Source organism: Takifugu rubripes, chromosome 8 (genome assembly GCF_901000725.2).
Source record: "Takifugu rubripes chromosome 8, fTakRub1.2, whole genome shotgun sequence".
In the NCBI taxonomy this organism is placed as follows: Eukaryota; Metazoa; Chordata; class Actinopteri; order Tetraodontiformes; family Tetraodontidae; genus Takifugu; species Takifugu rubripes.
In genome coordinates this window covers 14,914,823-14,940,776 of record NC_042292.1, presented here as the reverse complement: position 1 = coordinate 14,940,776, position 25,954 = coordinate 14,914,823, and the positions used below count along the sequence as shown (strand labels likewise).

The 25,954-nt window shown below is 46.1% G+C and overlaps 4 protein-coding genes across 5 annotated transcripts; all 4 read left to right on the top strand.

Annotated features, from left to right (window-relative positions):
• The first annotated feature begins 671 nt into the window (after positions 1 to 671).
• On the top strand, positions 672 to 11,395 carry LOC101069928 (adenylate cyclase type 4-like). Its single transcript, XM_011617289.2, has 28 exons — positions 672 to 1,051; positions 2,427 to 3,532; positions 3,640 to 3,837; positions 3,910 to 4,071; positions 4,504 to 4,653; positions 5,077 to 5,231; positions 5,386 to 5,497; positions 5,581 to 5,708; positions 5,789 to 5,947; positions 6,046 to 6,202; positions 6,280 to 6,462; positions 6,540 to 6,553; positions 6,630 to 6,683; positions 6,765 to 6,828; positions 6,906 to 7,003; positions 7,088 to 7,172; positions 7,244 to 7,381; positions 7,481 to 7,558; positions 7,744 to 7,919; positions 8,106 to 8,190; positions 8,489 to 8,647; positions 8,770 to 8,916; positions 8,989 to 9,096; positions 9,181 to 9,295; positions 9,363 to 9,487; positions 9,708 to 10,660; positions 10,872 to 11,094; positions 11,374 to 11,395. The coding sequence occupies exons 2-26, from the start codon at positions 2,696 to 2,698 to the stop codon at positions 9,840 to 9,842; spliced, it is 3,822 nt and encodes a 1,273-aa protein (XP_011615591.2). The 5' UTR covers positions 672 to 1,051; positions 2,427 to 2,695; the 3' UTR covers positions 9,843 to 10,660; positions 10,872 to 11,094; positions 11,374 to 11,395.
• Positions 11,396 to 13,249: 1,854 nt separating this feature from the next.
• On the top strand, positions 13,250 to 15,903 carry cyld3 (cylindromatosis (turban tumor syndrome) 3). Its single transcript, XM_029839602.1, has 9 exons — positions 13,250 to 13,392; positions 13,494 to 13,635; positions 13,714 to 13,836; positions 13,930 to 14,021; positions 14,136 to 14,199; positions 14,360 to 14,564; positions 14,664 to 14,975; positions 15,056 to 15,263; positions 15,349 to 15,903. Exons 1-9 carry the CDS (start codon positions 13,383 to 13,385, stop codon positions 15,531 to 15,533), a joined length of 1,341 nt encoding a protein of 446 aa, XP_029695462.1. The 5' UTR covers positions 13,250 to 13,382; the 3' UTR covers positions 15,534 to 15,903.
• Positions 15,904 to 16,797: 894 nt separating this feature from the next.
• Positions 16,798 to 19,038, top strand: emc4 (ER membrane protein complex subunit 4). Its single transcript, XM_003976367.3, has 6 exons — positions 16,798 to 16,948; positions 17,422 to 17,572; positions 17,755 to 17,869; positions 17,963 to 18,116; positions 18,205 to 18,365; positions 18,565 to 19,038. Exons 2-6 carry the CDS (start codon positions 17,448 to 17,450, stop codon positions 18,598 to 18,600), a joined length of 591 nt encoding a protein of 196 aa, XP_003976416.1. The 5' UTR covers positions 16,798 to 16,948; positions 17,422 to 17,447; the 3' UTR covers positions 18,601 to 19,038.
• A 916-nt stretch (positions 19,039 to 19,954) lies between these two features.
• Positions 19,955 to 24,542, top strand: lpcat4 (lysophosphatidylcholine acyltransferase 4). 2 transcript variants are annotated; one of them, XM_003976366.3, is made up of 13 exons: positions 19,964 to 20,304; positions 20,924 to 21,287; positions 21,448 to 21,560; positions 21,643 to 21,703; positions 21,813 to 21,871; positions 22,384 to 22,418; positions 22,885 to 22,939; positions 23,014 to 23,096; positions 23,223 to 23,348; positions 23,424 to 23,574; positions 23,647 to 23,739; positions 23,836 to 23,971; positions 24,045 to 24,542. In XM_003976366.3, the coding sequence occupies exons 1-13, from the start codon at positions 20,215 to 20,217 to the stop codon at positions 24,209 to 24,211; spliced, it is 1,533 nt and encodes a 510-aa protein (XP_003976415.2). In that variant the 5' UTR covers positions 19,964 to 20,214; the 3' UTR covers positions 24,212 to 24,542. The 2 variants fall into 2 exon arrangements, with proteins under 2 accessions (XP_011615589.2, XP_003976415.2); XM_011617287.2 differs by lacking the exon at positions 24,045 to 24,542 and having other exon boundaries at positions 19,955 to 20,304; positions 23,647 to 23,758; positions 23,836 to 23,960.
• The last annotated feature ends 1,412 nt before the right edge of the window (positions 24,543 to 25,954 follow it).

The window sequence follows — 25,954 nt, the reverse complement described above, 5'->3', positions numbered from 1 at the left end:
CGACATATTTGCTGACACACAGCGAGCAGAAGCTTCATGTAAGATTTCTCATTGGTTTGTGCTGTTACAGAGGAACAAACTGCCTGGAATAGACGACAAACCTGTCTGGTGAGATGCAGACAATATGGTGAATATAATAAAGCTATTTTAGGAGCGTCACTGGGAACACAGACAGACACAGGACGTTCATATAACAATCACCATCACCAAACCCTGCGCGTCGAGTCGATTCACCTCTTTATTTGGACAAATGTCGCCCTGAACCCGGGTTAAAGGGACAAGAGAATCAACCTCGACATGACCGCGGAAACCACGCACGTCATCGGCACCGTCTTCGCAGAGTGAACGCGTGCGTGTGTTTGCTGAGGTTGTAAAATACGGTTGTCTGGCAATAGAGAGGAATATTGCTCCGCCAATTAAACAGAAAGATATAGTCCAAGGCACCGGTGTGTGGTTCGTCCTGCTGGTTGGATTAGACTCACGCACTGACACCGAAGCTTGAATTAAGTGAGTTTGTGCGTCCTGGTGTAACGCTTGACCACGAGGAAGGGAGGGAGGCTTCTGACGAGGCCGAGGGCAGACGTGACGCCTGGCCGGGATGGTCAATCACAGCTGGTCATTAAATCAAATTGGTCCGCCCATATATCAAGGTGGTTTTTCAATTGATGGCTTGAATTTTGGTTTCTGTTCAGCCACGTTTCCATGGAAACAAATAAGCACCTTTGCGTCGTAATAACGCGGGCGCATTAATGACAGCCAATGTGTTAATATATCCTTTCCTTCGTCGACGGCGCTCGCGCCCGGGCGCGCACGCCCCCGCACGCACCTGTTGCGTGCGTCGCGTCGTCAGACGGAGTCTGGACTTTTCTTTGCGTCCGACTTTGAATAAATCGAACGACTGTTTGCGGGTGTTTATTTGGTTTGTTTTCGTTCGTCTCGGTGGTTTTTCGCAGCTTTAACGTGTTCGTGACGACAGTTACGGAAGAAGTTGTTCAACAAAACGCGAAAATTTACCTTTAAGCCGACTGATGCCGGAGACGTGAACGATGAGGTAAGTTTTCTGTTTTTAAAATATATCTAAACAATGAATATCTCATTTGAATTTCTCATTGTGCTTCTATTTAAGGGTTAAAATATATATTTATATTTTTTTGAGGGGGGGGGGGGGGTGCTTCTCTCACAGATAGAACTCATATATACTCAATAAACAAGCCGCTTAATTTAGCTTTAATGGCTGGTTAGGGTGATTTATATTTCAGCAAAAGAAATAAAAGATACTCTTTGAATATGGTTTTCATGACAAAAGATGATATTTTAATTAGGTGAGCAGATTATTAAACTGGCTTTTATGGGAGTTTACACCTGCTGCCACCCACTAGGCAAGCCGAGCTGTTCTACACCAGCTTATTCTGTTAAGATATTCATATATTTTTACATTATTAAAACACACAGTTGTGTGTATGCTCTAAAGGTATATTTACTTATAGACTTGTACATATATATGCATAGTGTATATTCCTTTGTCAAGTAATTAACATTTGGCATCAATAAAAAGTGACTCATACATTCATAATTGTTTTTTAAAGGAGCCACCTGAGATTTAACATAGGGAGAGGAGCAACGGGGGTGGTTTTGTCTCTTGTTATAACTAGGATTAGTCAATAATAGATGTCAGACAAATGAGGACACGTTTTCAAACTCTTTCAGGGTTTTCAGTGACTGTCCACAGAAGCATTGCAGCCAAGAGTCTGGGCTGCAATATTGCAAACAAACAGGCTAGATTTGGACGCAAAGGTCTTGTTGGAAATCCCCCTTTGGTTTTGGAGCGTTCCCTGAGAGAGATGCAGTAGTGAAACTAGTCGGCCGGAGAGAAAAAAGCAACACAAGTTGTTTCAGTGCTGCTATAAATGTCATGGTTCCTGCAAATGTGTTCTGAAACGGAAAAGCAAAAGGGAAAGGAAAAAGGGTGTGGTGTGAGGTAAATGGATGTAAATAGATGTGTCGTGCCAATTCCCCATTCATCCCTTTTCAGCCAAAATGACCTATGACAGAAGAGAGATTTCAAAGCTCTTATTACAGGTAACTGATGTTAGCTAAAGATGGGGGGGGGGGGGGTTACACCACTGATAACGAGCGAGAAGCAGAAGAAGTAAATCGTGTTTAAGTGAACACTGGGTGCGTCGCTGACATGTCATACCTGTACACACCTGAATACTTGGTAGAGGTATTTAACGTGAGCAGGAGAGCTCACAGCTCGACAAACAAGTTTTCCAATCATGGGAAAATGACTTAGAGAAGACAGGCACTAACTGAGAGTTAAAACCAAGCAGAGCTTTGTCCTGAGAGGTTCTCCTCACTTTGCTGTTGAAGCATTGCTGATTCCCCCCCTTATACGCTAATTTTTGCCAAACTGTTTTTCATTTCAGACGGTGAGGTCGCCCATCGGCCCGCCTCATCAGCAATCAACGAAAATCATGCTGTGGCTCGGTATTCCTCCTCAGCGGTCACCGGCGCCTTGAAGGATTCGTGTGGATGGTTAAGCTGAAGGGGAGAGAGCAGGAAACTGGCTTAAACCTCAGCGTTTCATAACTGCTCCTGCCACACAGGCGTAAACAGCACCTGACCAAACCTATCAGGGAGCGGACGGGCGAGCAGAGCGACGAGCTGAGACAGCCGCGCGTTCACAGGGGTCACGATGTCGGATGAGCCACGGGATGCAGGGGAAAAGAAGAAGCCAGGGAAAGAAGCATTGCAGGGGTCTATAAAGGATCCTGGGGTGGTCTCCTCTGACGGCAGCCTGCTGGAGCTCGATGATTTCAGCCAAAATGAATCCACGCAGAGTGGCGACACTAAGGATTTACAATCAGGACTCTGTAGATCACCGGTTTCCATCGAAGTCCATGTGGTGCAGGCGCCACAGGTTCCCGAACCTCTCAGGTGCGAGAGAGCGGCAGGTGTTGCCACGCCAGCCGGAGACCTCATCCAGGGATCTTCTGACAGCTCACAAACGGACAGCGGCACTTTGCAGTGTGACTCAGACTACAGCAGCATGAAGTCCAGCCCCGGTTACGCTTGTACCAGCTTCAGCCCCGACTTCTGCGAGGAGAGGTTGTCCGAGCTCGACAGAAGCTCCCTAGAAAAGACCACGACCGTGTCTCCTGTTAATTTCTCTGCTTCTTACTCAAAGACGAGCCAAAAAAATAACCCCAAAAAAGACTCGGGCGTTTCCGAAACAGACCTCGATAAAGCCAAGCCAAAAAACGACAACTCGGCCCGGGATGTGACGTCCGCGCGGGGCAGAGGAATCCTCCGGACCCGGGAGAGCGTCGACGTGAGGTCGGACAAGGAGGAGCTGGACAGGCGGAGCAACCACTCCAGGAGGACTGTGAAAGAGGGCATGTGCTGCTGCTACCAGACGGTCCACAGAGGCTGTCTACAGTGCGTGGAGGAGACTCCGGCCATGCTGCCTGGACTGGTGCTGTCTCTGGCCTTCTGTGTGACCATCATTGTCCTCATTCCCACCACAGGAAGGGTAAGACATGAGACATCAGCAGGTCTGCTCCTTTGATGAAACACACCCTTTATGACCTCTGTTCTAGAATAACGAGTGACATATTACACGTTTGCATCTCTGCATAGAACATTGACGTCCACGTAGGTGCTTTGTCTGTGGTGTGCGTGGTTCTTTCTCTGAGCGCCATCCTGCTGGTCTGCCTTCCCTGGCTCGCCGCCGTGAGGCGCTGTAGGGGGGTGCTGGCCCTCTTTGTGTGGGGAACCCTCTATATTGTCGCCATAGTCTTCATCTTCACTGGAGGACCTGTGACGACATGGGAACAGGTCAGGAGAAGTTTTAAACATCAAGTCCGCTTCTTCGACCGCTAGCTTTTAATCTCGGGTTCTTCTGCACAGGTAGCATTTTTCCTCTTCCTCTCCCTGAGCGTGTACACGGTGCTGCCCCTCTCGATGGCCTGGGCCCTCATGGTGGGAATATGGACCAGTATTTCACACATCGTCATCATCAGCGTCTACGTGCCCGTCACCAGCCCGGAGACACCAGACATGGTGGTGCAGGTAACAAATACATCCACGTGTAACCTTCACGCAGGTCCTAATCACAGCTAAGACCGTCGGCGCTCGCAGACGAAAAACAAAGATTCATTGAGTGAAGCCGCGGGTGTAGGCGGAGGCAAATGACTGCAGCCGGTTTGCATTTTATCTCCCAAATTCAAATGACATGTGATGTCAGAGCACACAACACTGTTTTATATGAACAGCGAAAGATGCAAATGACCCACAATCAGTTTCCACGTTACCTGCGTCCTCATCGGTGTTGAGGTCTTCTACATAAAAATAAATATTTTATTCAAAGGAAAAAAAATCTCTAGCTCATATGGATTAGCTTCTAAAAGTGTTTGCTACAGTATCAGTCCTGTTGCTCTCATAACAAGAGTGCTTCTTAAGCACAAGGAAGTCTAAATGCTTTCGTGTGTGTCTTCCCCTCAGCTGGTGGCGAACGCCGTGCTCTTCGTGTGTGTGAACTGCGTCGGGATTTTCCATCGCTGGATGACCGAGCACGATCTCAGGACCTCCAATCAGAAGAGGGAGGAGTACAGCGCCATCCGCTCTCAGAAGGAAATAAAGAAATACCAGCAGGTGAAACAGGGGTGCTCAAACGCCTCTTATTTAGTTTTTCGAAGCGCCATCGTTCCCCGGCGGCGTCTTTCAGTTGCGGGCCAAATAAAATCGTTACGTGTAATCGCTCTCATTAAAAGGCTCTTTACCTGGACGGCCTGGCTTTGTTACTGTATGCTTTTCTGGCTATTGGGTCAATAGATTAATCATTCACTTGTCTGAAGCCCAGCAGTAATAGAATAGGCAACCTCAGATGGGCCGTGTTCACAGCGAGTAAACAAATAGATGAAAAGCCATCCACTGAGTAAACACAGCGCCGGCCGGCTCTGCGGCCGCCCGTTTCTGCAGCAGCAGGCTCTCGTGTCTGCAAGTCAGGAATACGGTGACCTGGTGCGCCAGGGCTTTTTCACGACTCCTCACACCTGTGTGTCTCCATGGCGACAGGAGCAGCTCCTCTTGTCGGTGTTGCCACGTTACATCGCCATGGAGCTGAAATCGGAGGTGATAAAGCGGCTGTCCAAGTCTGAGAGCAAAGAGAAGAACGAATCCAACGGCCACAACTTCCACAGCCTCTACATACGGCAGCACAAAGACGTCAGGTGAGGGGGTCAGCGTGTCACCATGGCGACCCTGAGCTAGTCACAGCCCTGTTTCTAAACTTTTCGCGTTCAGGTCAAATGTACAACTCGATGCAGCAACAGTGTGTTTCTGTGCCACGCGAGTGTGAATAACAGTTGTTGGGGATGTGCGCAGCATCTTGTACGCGGACATCGTGGGCTTCACCAAACTGGCGAGCTCGTGCTCGCCAGAAGAGCTGGTCGCTGTGCTGAACAAGCTCTTCGGCAGGTTCGACGACATCGCCAAGGTGAAACTCCCTGCACAAGCCCGACCGAAAGACGCCGCCTGTTTCTGCCAAGTCTGACTGTGTCTTGTCTCTTGTGTTTGCAGAAGAACGGGTGTCTTCGCATTAAGATCCTGGGGGACTGTTACTACTGTGTGTCTGGACTGCCTGACCCCATCCCCAACCATGCCAGGAACTGTGTTAAGATGGGGCTGGACATGTGCACCGCAATCAGGTCTCCCCCCTGACCCGACCCTGGCCTATCCTGTCTTAGACGACGCTGTGTATTTATTTATTTTGTCTGTGTCCTTGTAGTAAACTACGTGAGGCCACAGGTGTCGAGATCAGCATGCGCGTCGGCGTCCACACCGGAAATGTCCTCTGTGGGGTGATCGGTCTGCAGAAGTGGCAGTACGACGTGTGGTCGCACGACGTCACGTTAGCCAATCACATGGAGTCTGGAGGCCTTCCTGGGTCAGAAACTTTTTGTCACCCCCAGTTATGGAAAAGATAAAGATGACTCCAAAATTATTCACGTGCAACCATTTGTTATTTATCTGTACCATAACTAGACGGGTCCACATCACAGAAGAGACGCTGCAGCACTTGAATGGAGCGTATCAGGTGGAGGAGAGCGATGGTGGGAGCCGGGATTCTCTTCTTAACGGAAGAAAAACCTATTTGGTCATCGACCCCCACAAACCAGACATTTCAAGGAGACCTAAAGTTGTACGTCTTTGTTACGTATCAGAGGGAGACTCGTCGGTGCATCTGAAAATGAATTCTAACCAAACTATGTTTGGCAGGCGAACACTCTGGCGGTGGGAGAGAACAGGCAGCGGGCGTCCGTCAGGATGTCTCAGTACCTGCAGTCCTGGCGGACCATCCGCCCATTCGCGGACCTCGGAAACCCCGACGCCACATCCTCCATGAAGACAACGCCTGGCGGCGCTGCCATGTACCAGTCCCAGCTGTCGCAGGTGTCAGTGGTATGTACCTGTGCTACGGAGCTAAACACCTCTGTCCCAGGCTGGTTGTAACGCTGGTGTCTGTTTGTCTCCTACAGGACAGCGCCTCCAGGTGGGATACGGTTCATTTAAAAAATACTGAGACTAAAGGCTTTCTTTCTATTTCATATGTGACTGTTTTGGTCCAGTTTGTTTGTAGATAATGGTGTCCGAGGGTCGCTGGACACGATAGACATAGCAGGGTGAGCTCCCAAACCGATCGCGCATCCCTTCCCTCGCATTCAGTGCTCATGTCCCTGTTTGTTCCTTTGTTTTCGGTGAAGGAGGAGATTAAAGAAGCTCAACTGCTTCACTCTAATGTTCAACGACATGAGCCTGGAGAGACAGGTAAAACCTTCCCTTTGTGAAACTGGCGAGATGACTCTTCCGTTGTTCTCATCTCCTGTCCCTTGTCTGCGCCCCAGTTCCTGGTCTCGGAGGTGAAGGGGCTGCACCACTCGCTGAGCTGCGTGGCCTTTATCTTCGTTTCCCTCTTCGCCGTCCAGATGTTGGTCTCAAAGAAGTGAGTCAAGGTCACACTAAATGTGCACAGGCGGAGATGAGTGGAAATGAAGGATTGTTTTTTTTTCCTCCACTGTTCTCTCAGTAATTTTGAAATGGCCGTGTCCTACGGCGCCACCTTCCCCGTGCTGGTGCTGCTTCTCTCCATTGGTTTCACTGGATACTTGGAGGTAAATAAACCCCAGCTGCATTCCAGTGATGCCTGGTCCTGGTTCTCATCGCGCTTCTCCTCTGGTTTCAGAAGTGGCGCACTAAGATGCCCTCTGGTATTCAGTGGATATCAGGGCTGTCACGGGGCGTCGCCACCCGGGTCGCCCTGCGACTCTTCGTGGTCTTGCTGTGCGTGCTCATCACGCTACTCATGGCCATTCTCAACTTTGTGAGTTCCTCCTCAGATTTGGTTTGTGTGCCTTTTTCTGCAGTTCCCCCCTAATTCACAGTCATTTATGGTCGACTGTTTCCATCTGTTCCCATTCAGGTCCTCCTCCCGGGGAACAACTGCACAGCGATAACGAACGGGACAGAGTTGGCGGGCCTGAAACTCTACACCGTGCCTGTAAGGTTCTTGAAAAGCTCAAATCACGTGCTGGTGTCATTTGCAACGAAACAGGAACTTTGCTCCACTTCCACATATGTATTCAAACAGACACTTTGTTCATCGCTCTATTTCCTCCCTGTAGCCTTCATAAACATTTTGGCTTGACTTTCTCCTCACGCCTACACTCTCCCGTCTGTTCCCAGTACTACCTGTACTGCTGCCTGCTGGCCATGCTGGGGGTGATCGTGTTCGTCAGGACGAGCGTGAACCTGAAGGTGCTGCTGCTCACCCTGGCCGTGGTGGTGTACCTGGCCCTCTTCATCCACGTTTACGCTCCCAAATCCTACTGCCTGATCGATCTGCTCTACAACGACACCAAGTGAGTGGCGGCACAAAGATCCACAAAAGCAAGAGCGCTCACTCTGTCAAGTTTTTGGAGTGAAAAGCAAGTGATTCTAGGCTCACTGTGAGATGCATGACACTTCTGGCCGATGAGAAATATATAATGGAAAGGGAGAGGAGGGGCACTGGCCTCGTGTGTGACTCTGCATGTGTGAATTGACAGACCTGGTGTGCTGAAGGACCCACGGATCATGTCAGGGGTTTGGCTGGTCATCTTTTACATCGTGTGTCTCATTCTTGCCAGACAGGTATGTGGGTCACGACCTACCTGCGGTTCAATCGGACAGTTTTCAGCCTCTTTCACAATAAAAAAAAAAAAAAAAAAAAAAAAAAAAAAAAATCGTGTCACCTCATTAGTCTACACTCAATACAAAGTGCAAATGAACGCTTGAACATTTTAACTTTATGAAAAAAAACCACACAAATGTTGAATTGAAATAAGAATTAAGATCCTTGGAAATATTTCGACACTAAGATACAGATTTAAACTATTTACACATGCAAATCATAGAACAGAGGTACTCTATTTAAATTGGTTCTTTCCAGGACGAGCTAGGGTGTCGCGTGGACTTCTTGTTGGATCGTTGTTTTCAAATGGAGCGAGAGGAGATGGAGACCATGGAGAATATCAACAAGCTCCTGCTTCAGAATGTGCTGCCATTTCATGTTGCCTCCTTCTTCATGGGCAAAGCCATTCGAAACCAGGTAAAAAAAAAAAAAAAAAACAGACACCAAACAAAATACATTTTCAGTTTGGGACTTTCTGTCCCAGGCAGCGGGGCCAGGATGCCATGCATGCTTCATCACATTCCTGCTGTGTGTTTCAGGACCTGTACAGTCAGTCATATGACTGCGTGTGTGTGATGTTTGCCTCCGTCCCGCAATTCAAGGAATTCTACAGTGAGAGCAGCGCCAACAACGACGGCCTGGAGTGTTTGCGCTTCCTCAACGAGATCATATCTGACTTTGATGAGGTATGAGGAAGAACCTACTAGCATGGCCTTGAGAGCTTTCTCGCTCTCATCGTCTCCTGTCTGTCATCGCAGCTTCTGTCCAAGCCAAAATTCTCCTCAGTGGAGAAGATTAAAACAATCGGCAGCACCTACATGGCTGCTTCAGGGCTGACGCACACACCAGTTGGAGATGAAAACAAGGTATTTACAGTCTGATCGACACACGCACATGCATGTATCAATCAAAAGAGGACGTTTTCAAAGCCTCTCTGCTGCCCCCTATAGAAAGTTGAGATGTCTTACACTCATGTGCGAGCCATGGTGGAATTTGCCATCGCTCTCATGAACAAACTGGAATCCATCAACAAACACTCCTTTAACATCTTCAAGCTCAGGATCGGTGAGTTTCAGGATGATTCCCCTCTAATATTATTAAATAAGCCAATACATTGCTGTTTTGCTTAAAGGAATCAACCATGGCCCAGTGATTGCAGGAGTGATTGGAGCTCATAAACCTCAGTATGATATCTGGGGGAACTCTGTTAATGTGGCCAGCAGGATGGAGAGCACAGGAGTGTTGGACAAGATACAGGTGAGAGGACCTCTGTGGAACCTTTCATTTAAACTTTAATTAAATATATAGAAAACATAGTCAAGGGCACATTTATATAGTATTTGCACCTTTGACTGTTGGTCACCTACAAGATTAGCTCAAATGCTCGGATCTGTCATTGTCACTTTCCACAACAGCAATTTTGTTACTGTCACATTTCTCAACATACAACAACTTTCTCATCTTGTGCATCTTCCAGGTGACGGAGGAGACTTCCCAGATGGTCGAGAGCGTGGGTTACAGCGTGACTCTGCGAGGGGTAGTCAACGTGAAAGGCAAAGGGGACCTCACCACTTACTTTGTCAACACAGAGCACTCGTCTCCTCCATTCTGACCTATCCCATCACATCAGACTTATAAACCAGAGGATCGTGTACCAACCGGTGACATGTGAAGGATATCTGCCACCGTCTGTTCAGATGAGACGCTAATTGCGATCTGCATCGTCTTAAATGAAGATTTAAACAAGCTGAGAGCATTCAAAGAATGGACCATTTAATGGCAAAATGTTGCTTATTGTCTTTATCTGCACTGTGTCTGCATTACTGCGTGAAACTACATCAGCGTCAAGTCCTGTTTACACTTTAAGTGTCCGTTTCCTGTATTGTGTTCTCACAAAATAATTTTCAGTTGCAAGCACTTGGGCTTTTAGTTCATGGGTTTTATCTGTCACATCTGAAGCCTAAATATAAATGAGACGACATCAAAAAGATTTAGAACTGACATTTAAGGCTGTAACACAGACTGTGAAAGCATCACTCGATGCACAGACAACATTGCACTTTTTAGTCTCGAAGTAAGTTTTTGTGTCACAATCCATTGTTGGTATTGCACAAGCTGTGTCGTTTTTGAGCATATTTATGTGAACGGTGATGCGAATGCCAAGACTATAACCTGTTCAACCTACGGAAATATTTTTCTATTCTATTTATAAGCTAATAAAGAATATAACTGCTGTTGTGTCACAGCGCGTGTGGCCTGCAAGCAACGCCCACATGCTCTGTGATTGGACACTGTAGCTGCTGAACTTTTCTTGTTTCCTATTGGCTGCGGCGGCTGTCAATCACTTTGCTTCCTGCTTCACGGCGCAGTTTGTTATTAAAGCGCAGTTTTAAATGGGAAGTCAAATGTCGGTCGGACTTTGGCAAGTCGGTGAGTATGTTGTGATAGACGGTTCGTGTGGTCGTTAACTTAATGAAGATGTGGCGAAAATAGAGTTTGCGTCGTTTAAACAACTTTGTGAGCGCGAATGAGTTTAAATTTAAACTGCTTTCACCTGTTCACATATGAGCTAAAGCGACCCCTCGGATGTCTTTAAGTCCTTTTTAAAATGATATCCCTCCCCCCCAACTTGTTTTCGCAGCAAAGTAAATTGCTTGAGTTAAGAGTGACCCCCGTCGCTTGTCAAGACGACCAAAAAGATGTCAAGCGCCCCCGAGGTAAACAGGAAGCGGCGCCCCCCCAAAATGTACTTGATCTCGACCGATCTGAAGGTCCAGGACCACCTGGACGGTACCATTCGTCTGCAGCGGGGGTTCATGTGCCAGGAACAGGACAAGAGCAGCAACGAATTCCTTTGGGTTAAGGTATTTTCCACTTGTAGTCAAAGCATTCAAAAACATCCTGTGCATACATACACTATATACAAATATTTTTGTTTACAAATTAGACATCTGCGTGCTTAATCATGACTACCAGTAAATGTTGTTAATTAAGACAAGGTTAGGTGAGAAGATTTGATGGAGGACTCGAACCATCCATTCTCTTAAATACAAGCGTAGAATATATTGGTTAAACATAACTAATGTCGCAGCCTCTGAGTTTGTTCCGCTCATTTGTCATCCCCACCGTTTGTGCTTTTGCAGGTGTTGGATAATGACATTGTGTTAAAAATAGAGAGGAAGATTCTACATGAAATCCCAGCTGAACTCAGTGGATTGTTGGAGCCAGTGTCTGATCCAGAGGCTCGCCTAAAGCTTCTAAGTAATCATACATCCAAGTAATAATTGTTGCTGGGTTTTGGTCGTTGTACTCAATCAGCATTCGGCACATCTATGTTTAAAAATCAGATGAAACGTCACATTAAAACCCTTTCCAGTTGCACCGACTGCAATGTTTGGGAGCACTTTCACAGCTCTCTTGAAATCTTTCCAGACAATCCTGCAAAGCTGCTGCAGCTGGCTAATTTGCCTCTCGATTCCCCACTATGGGTGCAAATTGGGAAACCGGACGAGCTGGCAGAGGCAGAGCTGAAGTACATTGGTCCTCTGACCAGAGGGAGCAGTGCTGTGATTTTTGGGGTCCGACTTAAGGTAGATTAAACTTAAGACATTTCAGTGAAACCTGCCTAATTGAAATCACTCAACAGAAAATATTTAGATTTAGACTTTTTCACTTTTGTTCCCAGGGTTCAGCGGCAGGTAAGGGAACAAGCAACGGCTCCTACAAAGGGCATCGACTCTTCACCTGTCCTGAAGGATGTGCCGTCTTCCTGCCGGTGAGCCACATAAGCCTCCGTCGCTGGTCCCGCGGCAGCGGCTCCGATGCACAGGAGCGAGCACGTGAGAAGGAGCACCACCGGAGCGGCAACAACGTTAACGTCAACGGCCACCATTTCAACAACGCCCGCCTCAGTCATCACCAGCAGCAGCCGAGTCGTCACGTCGCTTTCAAGCAGCATCGCCCCAGCAGCCCCCCTCCGCAGCAGGCGACAGGCATCATACCTCGAACGGTGGATTCTGTGCCTCAAGGCCAGAGCCACGTCCGAAATTCCACATCGCCTCCGCCTTTCCACATTGGCCAGCGGGTTTGTTTCCCTCTGAATGACAGTGTGTATGGGGGAGAGGTTTGCTTCTGTGGCCTCCTACCTGGCAAGTCCTCATCCGGAATGTATGTCGGAGTCCTACTGGTCAGTATTTTACCCTTTTATCTGGCTAAATAATTTAGTCCCACATTCAAAGACTAACATCTCTCCTTTGTCTTTGGCTGTTGCTGTGTTACAGGACTCTCCTTTTGGTAATTGGGATGGGTTTTATAAGGGAGAGAAACTCTGCCAGATTCCTTCCCCTCAGTATGGATATCTTGTGCATATCAACAAGGTGTCCCCTGGTACGGCTGTCGAAACATGTCGTGTCTCAATGCAACATTGTAAGCGGTTAAATTACATGCAGAATACTATCATTACAAATCAAAATCCCTCCTTTTCCTTTTAGAGCCTAAAAGTCGTCGCCACAATCCTCTTCACCAAATTAAGCAACCCATCCTGAAGCCTGTCATACCTCCCACCACTAAACCACCCCCTATGTCCCCGCCTGCCTCCACTTCCAAGATAGCCCTCATGCCCCCGACCAAACAAGCGCTGAATATACCTCCTTTGCCGCCCCCAAAACCCTCCGTGAAGCCGCTGCCGCCTGTCCCCCCTCCCAAGCCCTCCAGCCCGATGCTCCCCTCAGACCCCGAGCCGCTCCAGGACACCAACGGCCTGCAGGACTTGCCTTCACCGCTGAGGTCGCCGGACGACACCGACGCTGTATTTGATGATGGAGGCGGTGAGCTGGAGGTGGGATCGATGGTGGAGGTGAACGACCCGCCACTTTTCGGAGTTATCCGCTGGATTGGTCGGATCGGTGGGATTCCGGAGCAAGTTGCGGGAATTGAGCTGGTAAGGCAGAAGCTCAGTTTTGTGGCTGTTATGGTGTTATTAACAAAATCCACTGATGCAGGACCAGGAAATTTCTGCTGGGACAGACGGCAGTTACCTCGGTGAACGTCATTTCCGCTGCCCGGCCAACAAAGGGCTGTTTGTCAAGCTTCGCAACTGCAGAAGAGATTCCCGGTTTCCTGCCCCGGAGGCACCGGTCAATCAAGTGGAAAGATGCAACTCTGTAGGTAGGGAAATGCTACAGGGGTGATTTGTCGCCAGAATAGTTTGACATCAATTACTCGTAGATTCGGGGTTAAAAACTGTAATCTTGGGTGTTTCCAGCGTTTGCAGAGTGGGGCAGCGAGAGGGTAGATGAACACACTGCCCCACTGGAAGGGGATGAAGCCAGTGAGCTGTACCAGGGCTGGAAGCGGGGCATCCAGGGTCACCTGAACTCCTGCTACCTGGATGCTACACTGTTTAGGTAAAATCAGAGGCCTCTTGCACACTGTAACAACAGGATGGACTAACGACGTTCACTCACCCGCTGCCTTCCCCACAGCATGTTCTCCTGCTGCAGTTCAGCAGACTGGGTGTTGTTCTGGCCCACTGACGATGAGACGGAGCAGAACTCTAAACAGGCTCAGGATCTGCTGCGTTGCGAGATCGTCAACCCCCTGCGAAGGTGCGTCAAAGCATCCTGAAAACTTAAGGCACTAACTGCAGTGTGTGAGGGCGGGTCAGAAACGTTGCTGACAGGCACTGGTGTGTTTCCAAGGTACGGTTACGTGTGTGCCAGTAAGACCATGGCCCTGAGACGACTGCTGGAAGCAGCAAACCAGGACATGGGCTTCACCAATAAGGAGAAAGGTTGTGTTTTGTGTGTGAGACATTGGGCGTGGCCTCAGAGTCAGACGCACTCCGCAGGTGTGTAAACATGTCAAGTGATGCGACTGAGGAATGCCGTCTCGTTCTGCTCATCAGATCCTGAAGAGTTCCTCAACAAGCTTTTCCAGCTCCTTCGGGTCGAGCCTCTCCTCAAGATAAGGTAACGTCGCCACGCTTGCACCAATCTTGCCCCTTTCCTGCCTTTAGGCAGGGGCAGCATTTACTTGTGATACAAAGGTGGATTTAAAAGGCTGCTATTTGTGTTGTTTTGAAATCTTTGAACTCATTTGTTTTAAACGTTAAAACGCCCTTCCCTGCAGGTCGATGACTCATCAGCCTCAAGAGTGTCACCTCTACCAGCTCTTCCCGCCCACTCTTCCATCCTCACCTTCATCACCATCCTCCCCCTCCCCCGTCAACTCCCCCATTCCGCTGGCATTCCCGTCATCAAGCCGAATGAGAGTCGCCAGCGTCCAAAAGCTGATGGAGTCATCTTTCCTCCACTCCGGCCTCAAGTTAGTCGAGGTAACACAAATTTCTATGTCATGTAGATGTTTTAAATGAGAAAACGGCACGTTTATATCAAAACAAAACAACAAAACCATCTCGTATTGATCCAACCAGTCTCCGTCCTGCCTGTTGCTGCTCATGCCTCGATTTGGAAAAGACTTCAAAATGTTTGACGCCATCCTGCCCACTCTCAGTCTGGACCTTACAGACCTGTTGGATGACAGTGGGGACAATTTTTCAGATTTTTTTTCCCCTCAATTTCCTGTTGTCTTTTGTATTTTGCTGGTTCATTTTGTTCTACTTGCAGCCCTGAGACAGTGCAGCATCTGTCAGACTGTGGCTGAGTGGGAGTGTTCTCAGTGTTATGAAGACATGGACATCACTCCAGGTCATCTCAAACAGTATTGCCAGACTTGTAACACACAGGTGAGCATATTTTTGAGCCTAATGTGCTATATAATGCTTTTGCCAATGCGTTCATATGAGACCTCTGGCTGAATGAGCAGGTCCACAGTCACAGGAAGCGAGTGTCCCACAGTCCAGTGAAGGTGTCCATCCCAGAGGGGACATGGACCGGCTCTCTTCACTCTGCCCGCCAGAAAATGTCTCTCTTCGCTGTGACGTGCATCGAGACCAGCCATTACGTAAGCTTCGTGAAGCACGGGCCGCTCATCACTGACTGGCTGTTCTTTGACAGCATGGCCGATCGAGAAGGTGAGGGACCAGCACGCTGCAGGGTCCGCCCAAAAAACCCCAAGGACGGGTCCTAAAATCTTCCCACTTCTGTGATCTCTCTCAGGGGGTGAGAACGGCTTTAATATCCCCCATGTGAAGGCGTGTCCCGAGGTGGGCCGATACCTCAGTCTCACGGAGGAAGAGCTGAGCAGAGTCGACACAGCATCCTTACGGGAGCCCGTCCGCCGCCTGCTGTGTGACTCCTACATGTGTCTCTACCACAGCCCTGAGCTCAGCCTATATAAGTGATGGCAATGTATAGATAAAGAACCATATCTAGTGTTGATGTTATACTTTTTAGAAACAAAGATGGTAGCGGGGCGAATGAATTCAGATGACATGGCTAACATTTTTTATTTGCTGCTACTTTTTTTTTTACGAATAACAAGTATGAGCTCTTCCGAACAGAAACATCCTCCAGCAGTTTGGTCTTAATCAACTTATCGGCCATGAAATGACTGGGCAGTGTTTTGGCACCACAGGAGCGCAAATACAACTGACAAATGATGAAATGTACACAGCAGTATCACATATGTTTAAAGAACTGCCTTTTGGTATATTCCTTGTGTTACATCTGACACACATTGTGTCCCATTTATAAATGCTTTTATATTCTTTGTGTGGCTGTGTGTGGCTGTGTGTGTGTGTATAGAGGGGTTATTTGAGGAAAATAATTTTCAAATTTTATTACATTGACATCAGAGGCACTAATATTAATATTACTCTCAAATTCTATCACATGAATTTCTTAACATTTCTTAACAATTCAAGGATTAGAAATAAATGGCGACAGCATTATGTGATTGTAAAAGAGAATATAAAAACTCAAAAATAGTCCATAGAAATACTTACGGTAAAGCTTAAAAATATTTTTCAATTATTGCAAAATATGTGATTTTGTGTATGATAATATATAGTTGCAGTTAGTCTATGGTGCTAAACATTTATTTAAAATTGGACTAAATTTTTAGAGGTTTATTATCTCCGCTATGGTTATGACAGCTGGCATCTGTCTGCCTGTTAGCCAAATAACTCAAAGTTAACTGATTTTAATTAAATTTTCAAGAACTGTTTATTATGAACTGGGAAAAGCTGATAAAATGTTGGTGGTGTTCCAAATTCTGAAGGGGCTTTGACATTTCAAGCATCAAACCAAGAAGCTTTGATCATAAAGCAACCTTATGTTATGTCACCTAGAATTATCTGACAATATGAGTCCAAATGATCTGAGAGGCTTGTTTTTAATTCAAACAACCCCTATCCCCTATTAAAGGAGGACAAGTCAGACCTCTCTCCATGTGCCTCCATTCTCTAAAGTCTATAATCTTCAGTCTCGGTGATCTTTTCACCAAGGCTAAGCTCTAGGTTTCAAGGACAGATCCATTACAGGCCGCTTGTTAGACGATTTTCTTACTTTTCCTATGCAAGGTGCAAATTCTAAAATGCATCTGGTCTATGTCAGTAGCGCGACTGCTCACGCTTGTCCTCGAGGAGGAAGTGGCGTAATATTTGCGCCGGAAACATCTGCGTCATCATTAGGCGTCCCGGAGCTTCTGAGTGGCGACAGGACGATTTTTTTTTCCTTCACTCGACGCAGGTCGCTAATTCTGTCAAAATTCTCGCTTAAACAAAAAAAATACCCGGCATTTGACTGCGTTCGTGGGGTAAGACGACGGCCGAAGTAACATTTGTAACATTTCCTTCATGTAACGTGTTTGTTTCATCAAAGGCAGATTTTCTCTGCTGCATTTAAGTAACACAGCATGAACCTTGATGGAACAGTTATTTATACTTGTGTTGTTAGTCGAGATTTGTGTGCCATCTTGAAATTGCTCACAATACAACAGTGTTTGCTGTGTTGTCCCATGTTCAAGTTTATATCACTTGTTTGTGTGTAGTTATGTTATTAGCTGCTGTAAGTGCTGCTATTTCATCTTCCCTTAACATCAATAAACTAATGGTCAAATAAGATCACAACTAAGATAATGCTTTTGTTCTTGGAAATAATCCTCATTGTTACTCAAATCAAACATGTATTGAAATGGACTGAAGGGCTTTATGCACCTGCGTCGACATTGGAAAACTTGGTCAAGAATTCTGTGGGAATAAAAAACACATCTGCTCTCTGTCTTTGTAGGTATATCTTTAGTGCATCTGGTTGCCATGGCATCTCCAGGGAGACAAGGGGCAGCTGGAGGAGGGAGCTCAGGGGGAGCCTTGTCCACCAGAGGAGGCAGCGGTGCCAGGAGAATGAAATGGGCTCTGGAACTGAGCTTGGGAAATACCAGGTAAACATTAAAACTGCATCCTTAACATGCTTCACCTGTCATTGTCAAGAGCTCTTTTTTTGCTGGAAACATGGTCCCGTAGTCCACAGTGTTGATGGTTATTACAGAAAGTGTCTCCATGAGGAGATAATCATAGAAAATGAAGAGTAAGATTCCTCTTTTGTGTTGCCTCTCTGCTGCAGGAGTCGAGGCGAACGCCAGGGCGGTCAGGGAGATGTCGTTTATCCCATCGGTTATTCAGAGAAGCCTGTGCCTGACACCAGCATCCAGGAGACTGATAAGAACCTGGTGGAGAAGGTAAGCAGCCAAGAGTCAGTTCTCTTTTTTTTTTTTTCCATTTCAATTTTAGAAGAATCATTAGAATCAGAATTAGATGTCTTTATTTTACAGCGCTGTTGGGACGTGGCTCTCGGGCCCCTGAAGCAGATCCCAATGAACCTCTTCATCATGTACATGTCGGGCAACACAATCTCCATCTTCCCCATCATGATGGTCTGCATGATGGCCTGGAGACCCATACAGGCTCTCATGTCAATGTCTGCCAGTGGGTATCTAGTATCAACACCGTTTTGAGTCGTTACAGTCACATGACCCATCGCGCCATTCATTCCATTCATTCCTTCTGTTGTCAGCCTTTAAACTGTTGGAGAGTTCCAGTCAGCAGTGGCTTCAGGGCCTTGTCTACCTGATCGGTAACCTCCTGGGCTCAGCACTGGCCATCTACAAATGTCAGTCGATGGGGTTACTCCCGACGCACTCATCTGATTGGCTGGCCTTCATAGAACCACCTCAGGTAAAGGATTTGTCATTTCGGTCCGCGGAGATTGTGTTGTATTTTTGAGTTGCCTTCCAAAATATATATTTTTAAAAAAAATTCTATTTGAAACTAATTTCTGTTCAATCATTAGTGAAGTTGAAATATGACTGCAATGACACTTGGATCAATAGCTTCAGCCGTTAAACTCAATATTCCCGTTTATTTCTCTCAACAGAGGCTGGAGATCCTGGGTGGAGGGATGGTCTTGTGAAGAGGTTGGAACATGTTGATTAAAGCGTTGTTTTCATACATTCACTCAGCCTGAATACGTCTTCAACAACCTCCAGCAGTCGACAACTGCAGTGGTGGCTACAACATCAAAGACGTGTTTTGAGGATTATCCCCCGCCCCCCTAGGTTTTTGGTTAATTTCCACACTAGTTTTTTCTTTCATTCCAGGCTCTGGAGTCACCGAATGATCTAAACAGGAGTGTGTCTTTGCTCGCATTACAGCCATATTTTCTTCTTCTGTTCCACCTTTATTTTTGGTTCTCACTCTACTAAATATGTGTCGATTAAGTCTTCTCCCAACAAATGCTAACCGGTTTTAATTTATAGAACTGTTTATTTATACTGATTTTCTCTTTAAAGATGTTCTATAAAATAAATCTTTATTGACTGAATAAATTCAATGTCTTCAGTTCTATAAACAGGCTCTTAAATTTGTTTGCCAAATGTCCAGCAGCCCGTCATGAACAGAATGAGGTAAAACAGCTTTAAACAATGGTGATTCATACCAGACGTCAAGTGTAAACAGCCTGACGCAATTTGCTCCAAACATATCTGCAGGGAGCTTCCATGCATACTTTTATAAGTGCACGGGTGTGTCAACACCTCAAGAAGTATAAAAGCAGTCATTAGGAACAACTAGGAACCTGAAAGTTTGTATAAAAAACATGTGAAAGGCTGAGCCTGGTTATAAACTTTTAGAATTTTTACTTTTGGAAATATTTTAGGATACAAGAATTGTTTTCGATTTATTATAGCAGGCTGGAGGAGCCCTTTACAGATTTAAGGAGTGTAATAAACTCTTGTGCTCAGAAACTTTCATGGGATCCAACTTAAGATGCACCAGAAGAAATAAATTTCATGAATTCATCTTTGGAACGTAGATAACTGTTGGTAGAGATAAGTCTGGTGGTTTTGGGATTCTCTGGAAGGACTTTTTTCCTTTCATCTTCCAAAAATCAAAGCCATGAGGTTTGATCATAACGCATGCTACTATTTTTAGTGTTTTTGTAATTAAGTGGTTTTAGGTTGTTGGTTGAGTATAGCAGCAACCTTGTAAGTAGACTTGGCATTATTATTGTGAAATAAAGAAATATATTCATCAAACGTTTTTTAAGGCTTCCAAACGCCCATAAATCTTTATTGCTATCAGTAATATTCCATAAATCAACTGCAGATAATTAATTATTGGTTGTCATGGGGGGAAAAAGCAGTAAGTGAATTGTGCAATTCAGCGTAACAGGACAACAGATTTTAGCGGGACCGGTCTGACTCGCCTGACCCAGCGTTGAGTTGCGGTGGGCGTGGCCACCACGGTGTGAGGGGGCGTGGCAGGTGAAGGGGAGGTAGAAGAGAAGCCGACTGTCTCGGTTAAAACATCGAATTTCGTCGCACGGGGCAGCGGCTCGTCCGCACGAGGAGCCTCGCGTTTTTAGCTGTTGTATTTTTATTTATTTTTTATTCAGCGCCCGGCACTTTTTTTTAAAGCTATCATTTATCTGATAAAAGAAAAAAAATACTGTTCTCATCTTTTTTCCCCATTAGTTTTAGAACTTCATTAAAGTCATTAGGTGATTGTCCGGTTTTCTTCCGTCGCCATGGGGAGCCACAACGGGCTCTCGTGCACGCACGAGTATCCACATCCTTTTGTCCACGAGCTGAAGATGACAAGATTTCAGAGGACCAAGGTAACTGAACTTTTAAAGTTTAAAGAACCCAACACATTTTTATGTTTCTAGCAAAAACAGATACAGTAAGTTGACAGCAGAAAGCGTCGAATGTGGCTTGAAAAAGGTCACGCCTGAAAGTAATTTGTCACTAATTAACTTCATATTAGCTTTGCTGTTGAAATTACCATTGGCTTCTGTCAAACCAAACAACACAAGCTGGTTTTATTGCTGCTCCATTTTAAAGTAATGTTACATTTATTGTTGCCAATCAACATGAAACGCATCGAGTCTCGTTCACGTTGCAATTGACTCACCAGATTGATCCTGTTTCTTTTTAAACGATTTTTATGGAATTGTTATTTTTAACTCTTCTGAGAGAGAGGTCATTTTCAGTCACCATCTTGGCCCTTAAGCAAACAGACTTGTCATAAACCTCTTTTTATGCTGTGACGCAAAAGATGATGGATGGTGGCATAAATCACATAACATGGACATTCCAGTTGATAAGAACCTTTTTATTTATTTTACATCGCATTTACACAAATGGTTCAGACTGATGGACTTTGTCTCAATATGTGATGACTGAAAAGGAGCAGTTCCCTCCCAGCTGCCTTAACCCTCACCTCATCCCTCTCAGGGCATCATCCTGGGCAGCATTCTCTTCCCTCTTCGCATCGCCATGGCATCTCTCTTCTTCCTCATCTCGTGGCCTTTCGCTCGGCTCCGACTGGCCGGCCTGTCTGAAGAGGAATGCTCTCGGCCGGTGACAGGCTGGAGGCGCTGGCTCTTACATCCCATCATCTGGCTGCTCAGCCGGGCTGTCTTTTTCTCTATGGGCTTCCTGTGGGTCAGGGTGAAGGGTCGGCGGGCGGACCTGAAGGAGGCGCCGGTTCTGGTGGTGGCCCCTCACAGCAGCTTTCTGGACATGTTGGTTCTGTATCCAACCCAGCTGGCAACGGTGGTGTCCCGGTCAGAGAACACCAAACTGCCTGTGATTGGAGGTAAGGGCACAGCCCTTGAGCTCATCAGGGTCCAAATTGCGTTAAACCCATTATGTGCAAAGCTGTTTGGATAAATATCAGTATTTGAGGAAGTTGGAAAATAATTAGTGAGTCACTCCCGTGACTTCTGATCTACTTTGCCCAACCTTTTGGTTTCCAGCTCTGCTGGAGTTCAACCAGTCGGTTCTTGTGAGTAGAAAAGATCCAGAGTCGAGGAAGAAGGCGGTCGCCCAGCTCAACGAGAGGCTGACGTCTCAGGGCTACTGGCCTCAGGTTAGAGAAGCTCTATTTGTTTGGGTCTCCTGGCGGTTTGAGAAGAATAAACATTTCAGCACTCATTCTTGTTGTTGTCCAGATGCTGATGTTTCCAGAGGGAACGACCACCAATGGCAGAGCGCTGATCAAGTTCAAGCCTGGTGAGTTGTCTATTCAGGGATGACTCGGCACGTACTGACTCCCGAACACTGTTGGAATGACTGGCGTGAGATTACCAGGCTGTGATCGGTGAACGTTTCCTGCTTTCAGGTGCCTTTCTCGCCGGGGTCCCGGTCCAGCCGGTTCTGCTGCGTTACCCCAACGAGCTGGTGAGTGAAACCAAAACCGATACGAGGCCCAACACCAGCACGGGTCGCATAGCTCCAGAGGCGTGGCCGACAAACGCGCCTTTGTTCGTCAGCGCAACCGTAGTTTCCACAACCTTTTTTTGTCACTCTTTTATTGTGCGGCGTCGCCTCATTATCACGCCTCATTACCTCAGAGGGACGGATCCATTCACAGTCTTGGTTATTTACACTTCGGAACCCGAATTACAGAAACCCGCCTGTGTTAAGACACCTCTGGGGTGAAATTCCAAGTTTTTCTTTATAATGAAAATGGACTTCAATTAAGCATCGTTGCACATACAATGGTTCCTTTGTTTGAAGGCCCCTTTTGTTCTGACACGCGTGTTCTGGGCCCTGCCCACAGATCAATGTGTACACAACATTCCTGTTTTTATTGCTCCATAGATGCCTTACTGAACTGCCTTCTTGTTTGCACAACGGCTCCTGTAAAAGTGACTTTCGCCTGGTGTCAAAAATGCATTTTCTCTTTGCAGGATTGCGTTCGCTGGACATACAAAGGAACGACCTGGTGAGTAAACCGTCGGGTATCGGAGGTATATCAGACATGAAGCTCTGGCATGGTTAAAGGACACCAGTGTTGTGTCCCAAAATGATCTCGGAAGAATCAGATCAGCCACTTTTCCCACATTTGCATTCTCACACATGCAGCCAATGACTAGAAAGGGACGTCGGCTCTCAAGCTCAGACGTTTTGAGTGTCGGGTGGGACCAGGGTGGAGTAAACGTCCGTTCTCAAACCCATGTCGCACCTCTCATGTCTCTTCTCCAGCTTGTAATCTTGTGTAAATATCTTAGCTGGCTGTTTTACAGCATTTGAATTCTTGTGCACCTGTCGCCACGCACCCACCCACTGCTCCAGTCCTCGGCTGTAGTCACGCATGTGGCCGTGCCACAAAAGCTCTGGATTATTTTCTTAATGTTAGAAACTGAAAGTCTTTTTTGTTTTTTACATGGAATCTTATCTGTATCCAACAGGCTGGAGGTGCTTTGGCACACGGCTTCACAGCTGTACACCAACATGACGATAGAGGTTAGTTAACCAGTGTTTTAAAGCTCTAAAGTTATTTTTGTGACTCTCTTTTAACCTTTTGATGTGAACTGCAGTTCCTGCCAGTTTACAGCCCCTCCCTGGAGGAGAAGAAAGACCCTAACCTGTATGCCGACAATGTTCAGAAACTAATGGCCAGGTAAGAAGCTGTTTTTAGAGATGTGTAGTAGCCGGCGTTCGCCAGTAGATGGTAGTAAATATCTTCTAATTTGATGAGGAACGAGGACCCTTTTGATATGATTTGTAATATCCTGCTTGGTTTCAGGGCTCTTGGAGTCCCAGCTACAGATTATGTGATGGAGGGCCGGATTCCCGTCCATAAACTGGGTGGTCTGTCTCTCCCGCTGGATTCACCTGCCAGGGAAACTCTCTCGCTGTTGCGCAAAAATGGGTGAGAGTTTATATCTTGGCTAGTTTCTCAGCTCCACCTGCTCCCTCCATTCCTCATGGTCCTCTCCTCATTCAGCCTGGGAGCAGCCGAGGTGGAAGCAGCACTCAGGAGAATGATTGACAGGTGTCAGTCGGGGTCTGTCAAGGCCTGCGCGGAGGATCTCGTCTCCATTCTGGGGCTGACGGACAAGCGGGCAGCTGTCACAATCTGCAGCCTTTACTTTAAGGCAGGATTTTCTTTTTTTCCTGTGAATTTGTGCTCATGTCACAAGCTTTATTTCACATTTTCTTCCCTCCAGGATGAAAATGTGGACCTCAGACACGTCTATTTCAGCGTCGCTGCCCTGTCAGGATTTGTCAGCTTCAAATCTCTACTTCACACAGCTTTTACTGTGAGACTCTTCCCTTAATGCAAGTCTTTTTTTTTTTTTTTTTTTTTTTAGGTTTGTTTCCACAGTAAATCTTCCATGTTGAATTTGTTTCATCAGTGCTTTGATAAAGAAGGCCATGGCAGTTTGAGTGCAGGGGATCTCTCCAACCTCATGGGAGCGCTGCTGGGCGTTCCTCAGCACAAAGTTGAGGAGCTTTATGCCGAGGCCTCAAATCACGGCTGCCTCACCGAAGGTGAGCTGTGGTTTATTATAGTCTTTTATTTCAGTCATTACTGTTGGGTTAACATCTGCTCTGCTCACATCAGAACATCTGCTACGAGTGCTGACCAGCCACCCGACCTATCAGAGAGTTCTGAATGAGTACCTGCATCCAGATGAGACCGGATCTCTGCTGGCCAACGGAGAAGCTGTAAACAACAACAGCAACACTCACAATAGCAATGGATCACTCCAGTACAAAAAATTGCAATAGCACTTTTACACTTTTTTTCTATTTATTTTTTCTTTTTCTTTTTTTTTCTTTGGGACTTGAAATCCCAACGGGGCAGATGTGGAATAATATTTTTTGGATGTAAATGTACTTTTAATGTGTTAATTTAGTGTAATATAACTTGATACACCAAAGATTGTGATGAGCCTGCTTTGATGTTTACAACGTGCCATTTTAAATGTCATATGAAGCCATAATGTGTATTATTTATAGACTTTTCTTTTTTAAAGGAAGTATGTCAAAATAAACTTATGCACAGTTTATTTTACCTGTATTTTTAAAGCTTGATTTTGTTATTAAACTGTAAAATCAAGGAGGTGGTGTGGATTTGTCTCATTCAACAAGTGAATCTCTTTGGTGACCATGTCTGATAATCTGCCACTGATAGAGGTGGCAGATTTTTGACTACAATATAGGCCTGACCGATTCAAATAGTTTTTTATAATTTATTCAACTCTGAGACAGGAATCTTTTAAGATTATTCCTGTAATTTGGGACTCTTTAAGATGTAATACAGAGACCATTTAAAGAGGGTGGCCCTGGTTCTTTAAAGATCAAGGAAGAAACCCTTGGGGTTATTTGATCACCAGGTTGGCTTCCATCCTGTTGTTGCTGGGGGGTAGATACTACAACTCCCAGAAACGATCGCGGCTGGGCAACATTTGCCGGATATCCGCATTCTCGAGCAGAACGAGGACGAGAAGCTTCGCAGCACGTGTGGAATTTGTGTTTGCAGCTGATTGCCAATATAATTCAAGCTTTTGGATACATCCGTTTATATTTCGAAGATTTACGTCAAGTTTTTGTCAAGATGTTTCTGCAGTATTACCTGAATGAGGCCGGGGATAGAGTCTACACGTTGAAGGTATCTTGTTTACATCTTACTAGCTCATGTAGCTTGGATGAACTTGCCTTTTTCGGCGTTTAAATGGAAGCCAAATACACACGCACTTGGTAAACCACGTTTACCAAATAACAAAACGTAAACGTGGCGGATGTAGTTTAATGGCATGAGGGTAAAATTGAATAAATAAAGTGCAAAATTGTGCAGCTATGGAAGTCGCTGCCGCCGGAAGCTAAGGTGTAAAGTGGTTCCCCAGCACTGACGTAAATTGAGCTCTTTTCTTCGCTTCTTTGTCACCGACAGAAACTCTGTCCAGTTGGACAGCCAACCAGCTCTGCCCACCCGGCCCGGTTCTCCCCCGATGATAAGTTCTCCCGACACAGGGTGACGTTGAAGAAACGCTTCGGTCTTCTTCTGACCCAGCAGCCAAAGCCGATTCTGTGAGAGAGGAGCAACGAAATGGGTGGAGAAATGCAAAGAACTGCTAAAACTAAAAAAGAAGTGCAACCCGGTCCCGTCACGAATCCCACCGATCACCCCTTTTTATGTACAGTAATCCGCTGACATTCATTACTGTCATCGTTGTTATTTTTGTTTTTATTTTTAAATAAATTTTCAGTTCAATATTTGTTTTATTAAATCAACCAATGTTTCGTATTTGACCCCAAATGTGTTTACAGTTAGTTAACAGTACTTTAGCAAAGGTCATATGCAATGTTGAAAGATATTTTTGTTAAAGTGGAAGTCATACAAACACGTCCGAGTCTGATATTTATTGGCAATACATTGTATTTAACATTCCAAAACATTTATTCTAAACACTACTTTGAATCTACCGAAGCGGAAGTTTCATACTGATTAAATGAACCTGTAAAAAACAT